Below are 12,612 nucleotides of genomic sequence, written 5' to 3' on the forward strand. Positions count from 1 at the left end.
TGATCAGGTTCACTTAAATTTCCTTTATAATACACACACACACACACGAATTCTGTCCTACCTTCACACCTTCTAACTTTAATTCTAATTCAGTTTTATTTTATTTGTATGACAGTTTTAACACTGGACATTTTGTTACAAAGCAGTTTTACAGAAACACAAACTTTTACAGTATAAAATAGACGACGCTCCCTGAGACGACGCTCACTTCCTGTCGTCACTCCGTCCTGCAGTTCAGGATCAGGGGGTTTGTCTGGAGCCTGTAAATCAGCTCTGTCCTGTTCTACAGCTCAACACACTGCAGGGAATTAGATCAGAAACCCAACAGGTTCGACTCATCCCACCGTAACGTGACCGACACGACGTGGAGCTGAGCGACGTGTGTCATGTGTGTCAAGGGCCATGTGTCAGGAACAACAGGAGGGAGATGGAGCTGCTATACAATCACACACACACACACACACACACACACACACACACACAGCTGTTGTCACTTCTGTTCCTGCAGATATAAACAGTAGTTTTTAGGAAACATCTTTATTATTATGTATAAATGAAACTTTAAAATAAAAAGGGAAGCTTTTATATCTCAGATCACAAGTTTTAAGTGAGGGTTTTATGTTGACGTAGAAAGTTACTTACTGCTGCTTTAATGTAACCGAAGCTGCTGTATGTCAAGTTTCGGACCCCTTTCTTATCCGTGTCGCTGTTTTCTTTCTCTTCACGTGTTCGTCAGTGCGGCCTTGGTGCTGCTGAAGGTGAAGCTGAACGTGAAGCGTCATCTGCGTCAGCGTAACACCATCCCTAAGATCTTCGCCGAAACGCTACAGAAGTACGGCGACAAGACGGCGCTGATCTTCGAGGGCACGGGCGAGCGGTGGAGCTTCAGACAGCTGGACGAGTACTCCAACCGCGTGGCCAACCTGCTGCACCAGCGCGGCTTCAGGGAGGGCGACGTGGTGGCTCTGTTCATGGAGAACCGCTCGCAGTACGTCGGCCTGTGGCTGGGCATGGCCAAGATCGGCATCGAGGCGGCGCTCATCAACTTCAACCTGCGTCTGGAGGCTCTGGTGCACTGCGTCAACATCTCCAACGCCAAAGCCGTGGTGTTCGGCAGCGAACTGACTGACGGTGAGGGAAACGACATCACACACTCAAGCTCATCGTCATGGAGATTTCTCCATCCTCATCATCAGATCCAGTATTTAAAACATGACCGAAGGAACCCTGCAGTTAGGAACCACGGCGTGTCCGGCGTCACGTTTAGCAGTTTTATTATTCCTGATTATTTAAAAACAAAAAGATTTTTTTTTCTTTCCGAATATTAATCTATAAATTAAAGTAAGACGCTACGTGAGCTAAGACGCTACGTGAGCACAACACATGCTAATTTAAATATAAACACATTAATGACTTCAGAATAGTCATTAAATATTTATTTATTTGTTCATTTGAGCTCTTATCACTTAATTTTTAAAGGGAAGGGAGGGGAAGAGGAAGGAAAGGATGGAGTGTGGTAGGGGAGAGGTGAGGGGGGGGGTGTCATACAGAGGGAAGTGAAACCAGCACCACTTTATTAACCCCCTCAGATTAGGGCACTGCAGTCGTTCTGGATTTACAGAATGATTGTGAAATAATCAGAGCATCAGGAGTGACATAGAGCGCATATGAGTCTTTATTCTGTTCACATGAGTCATTATAACCGTTTCTCTTTCTTCTTCTTCATCAAATAAATAGTGACTGATATGAAGTTTTCTGTAAGGAGAATAAATGTTTATCTTATTTAATGTGGTGAAGGAGTCTCCAGTGTCAGAGCTGTGTACGAGAGGAGAGAGAGAGTAAAGAGAGAATAAAGAGAGAGAGAGAGGAGAGTGCGGAGAGAGAGTGGGGAGAGAGAGAATAAAGAGAGAGAGAGTAAAGAGAGAGTGGGGAGAGAGAGAGGAGAGTGGGGAGAGAGTGAATAAAGAGAGAGAGTAAAGAGAGAGAGGAGAGTAAAGAGAGTAGAGTGGAGATAGAGAGGAGATTGTGGGGAGAGAGAAAGAGAGGAGATTGTGGGGAGAGAGAAAGAGAGGAGAGTGGGGAGAGAGAGGAGAGTGGAGAGAGGAAAGTAAAGAGAGTAGAGTGGAGAGAGAGAGAGAAGGAGAGAGAGAGAAGGAGAGTGGGGAGAGAGAGAAGGAGAGTGAACACGCACCCGGAGCAGTTGGGGGGGGGGGGGGGTTCGGTGCCTTGCTCAAGGGCACCTCAGTCGTGGTATTGCCAGCCCGAGACTCGAACCCACAACCTTAGGGTTAGGAGTCAGACTCTCTAACCATTAGGCCACGACTTCCCCACAAAGTAGATTGTGTGTCTTTCTTCAAGTTAAATAATTGTAAACGTTGGTAAGTTGATGAGGAATAAAACACTCGGGGTCCTAATGATGAGCCCCTTCAGGGAGCTGAGGGTCATACAAAGGTTCTATTTTGATCCTTTTTACATTTGACCTAATTAAATATTCCAGAAATTGGTGAATATTCATGAATATGCAAATAGGGCACGCCCTCATCAGCATCTCAGGGTTGTTCATATGAAGTTTAAAAATAGAAATCTGTTTTAAAGTATGTATTGTCTGTCCGTCTGTCTGTCCGTCTGTCTGTCTGTCTGTCTGTCTGTCTGTCTGTCTGTCTGTCTGTCTGTCTGTCTCAGCGATGTCTGAGGTGAACAGCTCCATGGGGAAATCTGTAAAGCTCTTCTGTTCTGGTGACTGGGATCCCAAACGAGTTCCTGAAGGAACCGAGTGTTTAGAGCCGCTCCTCCAGGCCGCGCCCACACACAAGCCCAGCCAACCACAGCGAGGCTTCACCGGTACGTCAGCCAATCACACGTTGACAGTTTGTCTGGGCGTGTTAAAGGTCCACATGGTTCTGATTTCTGACCCGATTTTCCCCGTTAGATCGTCTCTTCTACATTTACACATCAGGAACTACAGGAATGCCCAAAGCTGCGATCGTCGTCCACAGCAGGTACAAAACCTCTCTTCATTTTCCTTCTCCTCTTCTCTCTTCTTCCCTTCTCTCATTTCCTCCTCCTGTCTTTTTTTTGCTCCTCTTCTCTTTTATCTCCTCTCATATCTTCATTTTGTCTCCCTTCTTTGCTCCTCTCTCTCTCTCTCTCTCTCTCTCTCTCTCTCTCTCTCTCTCTCTTTAGTCCTCTTTTCATCTAACGTTTAACATTGTGTTTGGTTTCCTCTCTTCTTTCATCATTTTGTGTGTGTGTGTGTGTGTGTGTGTGTGTGTGTTCTGTAGGTATTATCGTATGGCTGCTCTGGTTTATTACGGTTTCAGGATGCGGCCGGAGGACGTGCTGTACGACTGTCTCCCTCTTTACCACTCAGCAGGTAATACGATGCGCGCTGAACACTTCCTGTCAGATAAACTCTACAGGAAGTGTGGAAACAAGGTCACTTCCTCTATTTTTTATTATTGCAACTAGTCAAAATTCTTAACTGGGTGTAAGGCCTTTTGTAGCGGTCAGTCTTAGCGGAGGAGGCGTGGCCTTTGTAGCGGTCAGTCTTAGCGGAGGAGGCGTGGCCTTTGTAGCGGTCAGTCTTAGCGGAGGAGGCGTGGCCTTTGTAGCGGTCAGTCTTAGCGGAGGAGGCGTGGCCTTTGTAGCGGTCAGTCTTAGCGGAGGAGGCGTGGCCTTTGTAGCGGTCAGTCTTAGCATAGGAGGCGTGGCCTTTGCAACGGTCGGTCTTAGCTGAGGAGGCGTGGCCTTTGTAGCGGTCAGTCTTAGCTGAGGAGGCGTGGCCTTTGTAGCGGTCGGTCACTATTTCATATAAAAATCCCTCTACCCTACACTTCACTGTAAATCATATTTGATTAGATCTGACTGTTTTGTCCTGTTCTGTGTGTCAGGGAACATCGTGGGCGTCGGTCAGTGTCTGATCCACGGCATGACCGTTGTCATCAAGAAGAAGTTCTCAGCATCCAAATTCTGGGACGACTGCATAAAGTACAACTGCACGGTGAGACACGGAGACACACATCTTTACACCACACCCATTAGGTCACGACTCCTATCTGAAGGTACGAGGCCGACTCCACCCTTTTTAGTAAAAATTCCTCTCTGCAGTTTTTATGAAAAGCTTTTAAGGAGAAATATTTCATACATTCTGTCCTGCGCTGAACAAAAGAAACCTCAGTCCTCCCATCAGCATTATGGGTAATCTCTCCCCTTTAGTGAAACATTAGTGAACATTACAACAACATGGCAGCAGTGTGGTGGTGTGGAGAACTCGGGCAGGTTGAAGACAAGTCACACAGCTGCATTATGGAGTTCATATGTAGAGCTGATAGAGAGAGCTGCAGTCCAGTGTCGACATGACAAGAGACTGAACAAGTACCTGAGCAGCCTGTGGGGGCAAAAATGGCCGAATCCTTCTGATGTTGTAGAGAAGGAACCGACATGAGCGAGTCACATTAGGGACATGAGAGGAAAAGGACAGTTTGTCCATGGTTACCCCAAGGTTGTGAGCTGTGGCTGAAGGGGAGATCAGGTCGTTATGCAGGGATATAGTAAGGTCATGACCAGGGGATGAATCACCTGATGATCAGCAGGTCAGTTTTGCTAGGATTGAGCTTTAACTGATGAGCAGTCATCCATGATGATATTTCTGCCAGACATGCTGAGATCCGATCAGAAGCTGTGGTATCTGAGGGTGGGAAAGAGAAGATAAGTTGTGTATCATCAGCATAGCAGTGGTAAGAGAACCCATGTGAGGAAATAACTTCACCAAGAGAGTGAGTATACAGGGAGAAAAGAAGAGGACCGAGTACTGAGCCCTGTGGGACGCCAGTGGAGAGTCTGTGTGGAGCAGATGTCACTCCCCTCCATGTTACCTGATATGAGCGTCCTTCCAGGTAGGAAGTGAACCATTCCCAAGCTGATCCACAAATCCCAAGACTCCTGAGGGAGGATAAGAGAGTCTTGTGGTTGACCGTATCAAACGCTGCTGAAAGGTCAAGGAGGATGAGGACGGATGACAGTTTGGCTGATCTAGCAGTATGTAGCTTCTCAGAGACATCCAAAAGGGCTGTCTCTGTAGAGTGAGCTGCTTTAAAGCCAGACTGTTGGGATCATGGAGGTTGTTCTGTGAGAAATAGACGAGAATAGAAACGAGAGAAGTGACACCAGTCTGTAGTTACTGATGTCTGATGGATGGGAATAACCCTTGCTCTCTTGAAAGTAGTCGGTACCTGACCAGATGCTATGGATCTATTGATGATAATGGTAATGAAGGGCAGAAGGTCTTGCGAGATGGTCTGGAGCATAGTGGAAGGGACTGGATCCAATGGGCAGGTGGTAGGATTGCAAGACCGGGTGAGTTGTGAAATCTCTTCTGCTGCTACAGTTGAGAGATGCGACAGAGAAGGAGTGGAGAATCCTGACTGTGAGATGTAGGTGCAGAAGTGAAGCTCCTGCAGATTTCATCAATCTTCTCATGGTAGAAAGAAGCAAAGTCTTCTGCAGTCATTACTACTGTCTTTAGGCTGTAACAACCCAGTTCCCCCCCCCCCCCCCCCCTCTCTCTCTCACAGATAGTGCAGTATATTGGTGAGATCTGTCGTTACTTGTTGAATCAGCCGGTGCGGGACGTGGAGCAGCGTCACCGTGTGCGCATGGCTCTGGGTAACGGCCTACGTCAGTCCATCTGGGAGGAGTTCATGCAGAGATTCAACATACCGCAGATCGCAGAGTTCTACGGAGCCACAGAGTGTAACTGCAGCCTCGGCAACTTCGATAACAAGGTGAGAGCGAGAGAGAGAAACACACACACACACACACACACACACACACACACACACTCGGCTTCTCCTGTAATCCGGTTCCCAGCTAATGCATTTTGAAGCGAGTGTGTAGGAGTGTATGTTGGAGACGTTTCAGATGACGGACATCTGGAATGTTCTAAAAGCTCTGTGCTGCAGGAAGCCGGGCTCTGTCGTATTCTGGATTCTGATTGGATAACAGCTTGTGTACAGTGTGTAATTGCTGATATGCTGATGTTTTAACATAAATATTATTTAATGTATTTAACCTAAATAGTGTGTGTGTGTGTGTGTGTGTGTGTGTGTGTGTGTGTGTGTGTGTGTGTGTGTGTGTGTGTGTGTGTAGACTGGTGCATGTGGCTTTAACAGTCGTATCCTGCCCTTCGTCTACCCCATCCGTCTGGTCCGAGTGGACGAAGAGACCATGGAGCTCATCAGAGGACCTGATGGAGTGTGTATACCGTGTGGTCCAGGTTAGTACACACACACACACACACACACACACACAAAGACTGTGTAGTGGAAATGTTACACAAAAAGTACAAGAATGTCATAGAAAAACATTTCCACCCAGACTAAAGTAATGGCACCCTTTGATTTGCCATCGTTGTTTACGGCTCGTCTCCAGAGAGACTCCTCCCACTCGCACAGGTACTGCTCTGTGATAAGAGAAGGACAGGTACATGTAGTCTCCCATCAAAGACCACACTGTCTAATGGAATTAGATGACATTAGATCCTCGACTGATTTTGTCTCGGTGTTCTCCAGGTGAACCCGGGCAGCTGGTGGGCAGAATCATCCAGAACGACCCCCTGAGACGCTTCGACGGCTACGTTAACCAGGCCGCCACCAGTAAAAAAATCGCACAGAGTGTCTTTAAGAAAGGGGACAGCGCCTACCTGTCAGGTGAGTGGGCCGTGTGTGTGTGTGTGTGCTTGTCAGGTTTGCTGTTTATTGTTTCTCTAGATGATTCAGTTTAAATCTGGTGATGATTTGACGAAATTTGTAGGAGGAGCAAAAATGTTTTTTTTTTTGTTTGTTTTTTTGTTTTTTAATCCTGATGGCAAAAAATATCAAATGACCTAAAACATGAGTCCAGTTTATTTGACCATATGGTGGCGCTAGAGTGTGTGCAGTACTTGGCTTAAATTTGGTTTAAATGTTTGAGACACTCCACAATTATACCCCTTATCCACCAAACAGAACCGGTTCAGAGCTCATGCTGGTGCTGGTTCAGAGTCCAGAACGCACCCTGAAAAAAAAAAAAACAAAACTCTCCACTCGACGACGTCACGTGTCGGTCGTCACACAGCAGTGCAACAGACAGCCGTTAAAGTGACTCTGTGTGCAAACGCTATTTATTTTAATCTTTTCCTGCACCAAAAAATATTTAAGTTGTAGAATAGCGTCTATTTATAAAACCATGAGTTAATTGTATCGTAAACATCAAATACGTGGTTTGTGTACAGCGTAGGAGCGACTGAGTGCTGCACCTGACCACAGAGCTGTTCTTCCACACCTGCAGGAGGGTGTGTGAGGGGGTGTGAGGGGGTGAGGGTGTGAGGGGGTGTGTGTGAGTGAGTGTGTGAGTGAGGGTGTGAGTGAGGGTGTGAGTGAGTGAGGGTGGGTGTGTGTGGGTGGGTGTGTGTGTCGGTTCCACTGGTGAACCTTCTAAGAACCGGTTTCCCTTTCCATCAGTTAGAGAGCGTCACAGAGCCGAGTGTGACGTCACTGTATACGTGTCACGTTACACAGCAACGTTAGCGCAGCAGCGACAAACACAAACACAACGATGGTGGATGTTACTTTACTGTTAATGCTCATGGCTTTGTGAACCTACATTAACACCCAAACGCGGTGAATCCGGCGTTTATGTGCGGCTCTGTGTAATCTGTATAAACGGAGGTTGTGATGGAGAAAGTACTTAACGTTATTTTATCATTAACACAGACAAATTTAGCCTTAGCATGTAGCTACCTACTATCTTGTGTGCTGATAATTAATACACTTTTACTTTACTGCAGTATGATGAAACATTGGTATACTAAAGGTACATTATCAAAGGCGCTAACAGTAGCCCCGCCCCCAGGCGCTAACAGTAGCCCCGCACCCAGGCACTAACAGTAGCCCCGCCTACAGCTCCTGACGCAAGCGGTTCTTAAGTCTAGACCAGCGACGTTTTGGTGCTACTTAAGAACCACTTTTCCTGGTTCAGAGCTGGTGCTTTGGCGGTCGAAACAGAAAGAACTGGTTCTAAATTAGGCTCCGAACCTGCACTCAAACTGCCTCGGTGGGAAAGGGGCATCAGGTGGTTTTATGGGCAGAAGAAGAAGAGAAGGTAGAATAACATTCGAGTCCAATAGGAACCTCCTGTGCTTAACACAACACTTATGTTAAAGAACATAAGAAATTCACCAAGGTGTAAATAATTCCCAGAGTTCCTCAGAGGTTTCCTCAAGTAGCAGAAAGAGTTCCATAAAGTGGCAAAAAGAGTTATATGAAGAAGTTCCCCTTGGGGCATTAAAAGTTCCTTAAGGGGTATAAAGCGTTCTAGTGAGGAAGCGTGAGTGTGTATGTAGAGCAGAGGGTCAGTAACACGGTTCCTCTGCAGGAGACGTGCTGGTGATGGACGAGTTCGGCCACATGTACTTCAGAGACCGTACCGGAGACACGTTCCGCTGGAAGGGTGAGAACGTCTCCACTACTGAGGTGGAGGGAACGCTGAGCCGCCTGCTGGACATGAAGGATGTGGTGGTGTACGGTGTCGAGGTTCCAGGTACCGACAGTCCAACACTTCCTGCTGCCTCTTTTTTACTTGTTTATCGTTCGATTAAAGATCTTTCTGGATCTGTTAAAACATCCGCACTGTTTATTTGTCCTCTTCATCCACTGGGCCGCTAACGTTGTGTTGTTCATCTCCAGGTGCTGAAGGTAAAGCCGGCATGGCAGCCATCGCAGACCCGGACCACACCTCAGACCTGGGGAAGTTCAGCAGGGAGCTGGAGAAGGCGCTGCCCCCTTACGCCCGCCCGGTGTTCCTGCGCTTCCTGCCTGAGGTCAACAAGACAGGTGAAGAATAAACATCATCATAACCTGCTTCTGGTTCTTCTACAACTCCTTCCGTCCTCCTGGGGACTATTTCATAGATGTCTCATAAACGTCTCCTTGTTAAAGATTACGTGCTCCATGAGATCTGTTTATGAGTCACGGAGCTGTTCACGTCCCAGTGAATGAGCTGTTGCTATGGAAACGATAATGAAGCATACTCGTCTTCCGTCGTTATTTGTTACTGTTATAAAGAAGAAGCTTGTATCACATTTCTCTTTTTACGGTTCCTCTTGCAGGAACCTTTAAGTTCCAGAAGACGGAGCTTCGCCACGAAGGTTTCGACCCGAAGGTGGTGTCCGATAAGCTCTACTTCCTGGACTGCACTAAAGGATGCTACGTCGAGCTGGATGCCGAACTCCACCGCAGCATCATCTCGGGGAAGCAAAAATTCTGAAGAAACCGCTCTGCCGACTCCGCCCACTTCCTCGAACATCCCTCATCAGACCCCTCCCCAGGAACCTTTCAACGCCTCGCCCCTTGTTACCTCAGCAACTATGTGAGGGGCATCAAGCGCACTCCACCTCCCAGTTCGCTCCTTCACCCGGATACCCGAAGTGCCCCACCCTCCACCCACCGTGGGCAGGATGACACGGACGCTGATACGCATCATTATAACGGTTTATGGCACAAGGAGCGAGAGAACACGCCTCCCTCCTCGGTCCGTTCTGCACAACGGCTGCTTGTTTAGAAAGTTGAATCCCGAACGCACCCTGAAAAAAAAAAAAAAAAACTCTCCACTCGACGACGTCACGTGTCGGTCGTCACACAGCAGTGCAACAGACAGCCGTTAAAGTGACTCTGTGTGCAAACGCTATTTATTTTAATCTTTTCCTGCACCAAAAAATATTTAAGTTGTAGAATAGCGTCTATTTATAAAACCATGAGTTAATTGTATCGTAAACATCAAATACGTGGTTTGTGTACAGCGTAGGAGCGACTGAGTGCTGCACCTGACCACAGAGCTGTTCTTCCACACCTGCAGGAGGGTGAGTGAGGGTGTGAGTGAGTGAGGGTGTGAGTGAGGGTGTGAGTGAGTGAGGGTGTGAGTGAGTGAGGGTGTGAGTGAGTGAGGGTGTGAGTGAGTGAGGGTGGGTGTGGGTGGGTGGGTGGGAGGGTGAGGGGGGGTGTGTGTGTGAGGGGGTGTGTGTGTGAGGGGGTGTGTGAGTGAGTGAGGGTGTGTGTGAGGGTGGTTGTGTGTGTGAGGGTGGTTGTGTGTGTGAGGGAGGGTATGTGTGTGAGGGGGTGTGTGTGTGAGGGGGTGTGTGTGTGTGTGAGGGGGTGTGTGTGTAGCATTGTGCAGACAGCACTGTCAGGTTTTATGTCCGATGTTCCTGCACAGATCTGTGTGTGGAGGATCTGGTGTGCGAGGACCAGAAGGTGAACGGGAACTCATTTTATCAGCATTATTTTTACTTTATTTTTAACTCCCAGACGCATGGCTGAAGACCAGACGGAGCACTGTGCCTTACCTTGAGCTCAGGCCCTGTCCTAATCCACCTCACGCTATCTTCCTCCTCATTCCTTCTGGATTTCCTTCTTTGCTCGTTGGCTCTCGTTAGAACATAATTACGTATCGATAATCACTTGCATAATACGTCAGGATATTAACCCATGATCCGTTCCTACCGTTTGTCCCTGAAGTCACGGAATTACAGCACCGAGGATTCCGGAGTGTACGATCAGGGAATCCCGAGCTCCGATTAACCCGACGTTCGCGCTCTGCGATCTTGTGGGCGTGGCCTGTCTGCAGCTTTATTTCCACTAGTAACTATATAATCATTTCTAATTCCAAAATTAATAACAGATTAGATTTGATCAGATTAGATTTGCAAAGTAAACTAGTTGTACTAGAGCTGACAGGAGGAGGAGCCAGGAAACCGAAGATACGTCACACCGCGCTCGGGATCGGACGACGGGACGGTCATTTGGATCGGATTCACCGACTGTAGTAGAACTGAGCGAATGGAGTCACAGTTCAGTGTAAAAAGGAAACGATCGTCTGTCATTTTGTGGCTCGTGAATGTGAACACAGAGTTAGACTTCAGTTTAAATGTGACACATGGTCATCTCTGTGTGTGTGTGTGTGTGTGTGTGTGTGTGCTCATGACACCTCGCTGTAGCATGAGTCACTAGTTTAAGAAATACAAAGGGAAGATAATCAGACATGCTAATGCTAACGGGGATTTCATTTTTTATATAAATACATTCCAGAGTCTAAGATCAGAACTAAATTAAGTTTATAAATTAAGGCTTAAGATAAACTTTCTATCGGGTATAAAGTTAAAACGGAGGTTTATCGTGCACTCTGCTGTCTCTACTGTGGTGTTTTTATATTTTATTGTAATTGTTTTTTGTTTTTGTTTGTTTTTTTGCATTTATTTATTTATTTTTCAGAACATTTGTTTGTAATTGTCATGGATTGACTAGCTTTAATTATGTTTCTTGGTTTATTTTGTATTCTTAGTGTGTGTGTGTGTGTGTGTGTGGGGGTCGGACCAATGAAGCGGAGCGTCGTCACGGTGCGACTTTGCAGAGGCTTTCTCCTGACGTTGCGTCACGGTCGAAGAGATTTGTTTTCATTTTAATTCGCAGTATGGGGGGCGGAGCCTCATCATTACTCGAGTGCCGATTGGCTGACATGGAGTTTTTGTTCCGAACGTGCTCCGATGTCGACGTTTAATCCTGGATTTGAAACGGGTCACGGCACCGGGATCTGAATCTAAATTCCGATCCTGTGGATATGAAACTCAACGACAAAACCTGCTACACGATTCCAAGTAAAAGCAGAATATTCACCCAGATTTCAAACCACCAGGTCAGACTGTTGTGTTTGGGTTTCTCCAGAGCTCCAAACACACAGTGTTGAGTTCTCTTGTGTGGAACCGGAGTCAGAGGAAACAGGATGTAGTTCCATGTTCTGGCCTGTAGGTGTCAGTGTGAGTCCTCACGACCAAACCTGGGCTTCATTCCAAAAACAGAGCTGATTAATATTTCTGTGTTGAAATCCGTCTGTCCGTCCGTGTGTGTGTGTGTGTGTGTGTGTGTGTGAGCACAGAGAGAGGGGGATTGTGGGTAAATGTTTTGAGCAGCTACATGTTTCTGAATAAATAATGAGCGTGACTCCACCTTCAGGTGAGCTGTGTTTGTTGTCAGCAGACTGAATCCTGCACAATCGCACTTCATGTCAATGTTCATTTAACAGGAGCTGAGGCTCTGATATGTCGGGTTTAGTTAGACCTGTGGGTTTAAACAGTGCGAACAGTCTCATCTCTCACTCTCTGTGTCTCTCTCTGTGTCCCTCGCTCTCTCTGTGTCCCTCGCTCTCTCTGTGTCCCTCGCTCTCTCTGTGTCCCTCGCTCTCTCTGTGTCCCTCGCTCTCTCTGTGTCCCTCGCTCTCTCTGTGTCCCTCGCTCTCTCTGTGTCCCTCGCTCTCTCTGTGTCTCTCTTTCTCTCTGTCTGTCCATCTCTCTGTGTGTGTCTCTCTGTGTGTGTGTGTGTGTGTCTCTGTGTTTGTGTCTGACATGTTTGTCATGTGAATTTACCTTCCTGTTTGTTCACAGATTTATAAATCAGCCCTGATGCCCAGAACGGCAGCTTCATTTCATGACTTTAACGCTTTCTTCCTTCTTTTGTTTAAATGAGTTTTTAGTTTGTTGTTTTTTTTTGACACGATGGTGTGTGAATGCTGCTGTGACAATGTTCT

General features: G+C 47.0%; 1 protein-coding gene across 1 annotated transcript in view; it reads left to right on the forward strand.

The window, feature by feature from the left end:
* slc27a4 (solute carrier family 27 member 4) overlaps window positions 1-9,810 on the forward strand; it is a 14,513-nt gene extending 4,703 nt beyond the window's left edge. Inside the window, exons 3-13 of the mRNA XM_027162373.2 lie at window positions 737-1,131; window positions 2,683-2,841; window positions 2,930-2,999; window positions 3,282-3,373; window positions 3,891-4,000; window positions 5,574-5,783; window positions 6,148-6,274; window positions 6,570-6,707; window positions 8,413-8,577; window positions 8,724-8,870; window positions 9,146-9,810. Coding sequence (XP_027018174.1) covers window positions 737-1,131; window positions 2,683-2,841; window positions 2,930-2,999; window positions 3,282-3,373; window positions 3,891-4,000; window positions 5,574-5,783; window positions 6,148-6,274; window positions 6,570-6,707; window positions 8,413-8,577; window positions 8,724-8,870; window positions 9,146-9,303 — 1,771 coding nt within the window. The 3' untranslated portion in view covers window positions 9,304-9,810. The remainder of the gene's footprint in view (window positions 1-736; window positions 1,132-2,682; window positions 2,842-2,929; window positions 3,000-3,281; window positions 3,374-3,890; window positions 4,001-5,573; window positions 5,784-6,147; window positions 6,275-6,569; window positions 6,708-8,412; window positions 8,578-8,723; window positions 8,871-9,145) is intronic.
* Window positions 9,811-12,612: the final 2,802 nt, after the last annotated feature.

Source organism: Tachysurus fulvidraco, chromosome 20, assembly GCF_022655615.1.
Source record: "Tachysurus fulvidraco isolate hzauxx_2018 chromosome 20, HZAU_PFXX_2.0, whole genome shotgun sequence".
Lineage (NCBI taxonomy): Eukaryota > Metazoa > Chordata > Actinopteri > Siluriformes > Bagridae > Tachysurus > Tachysurus fulvidraco.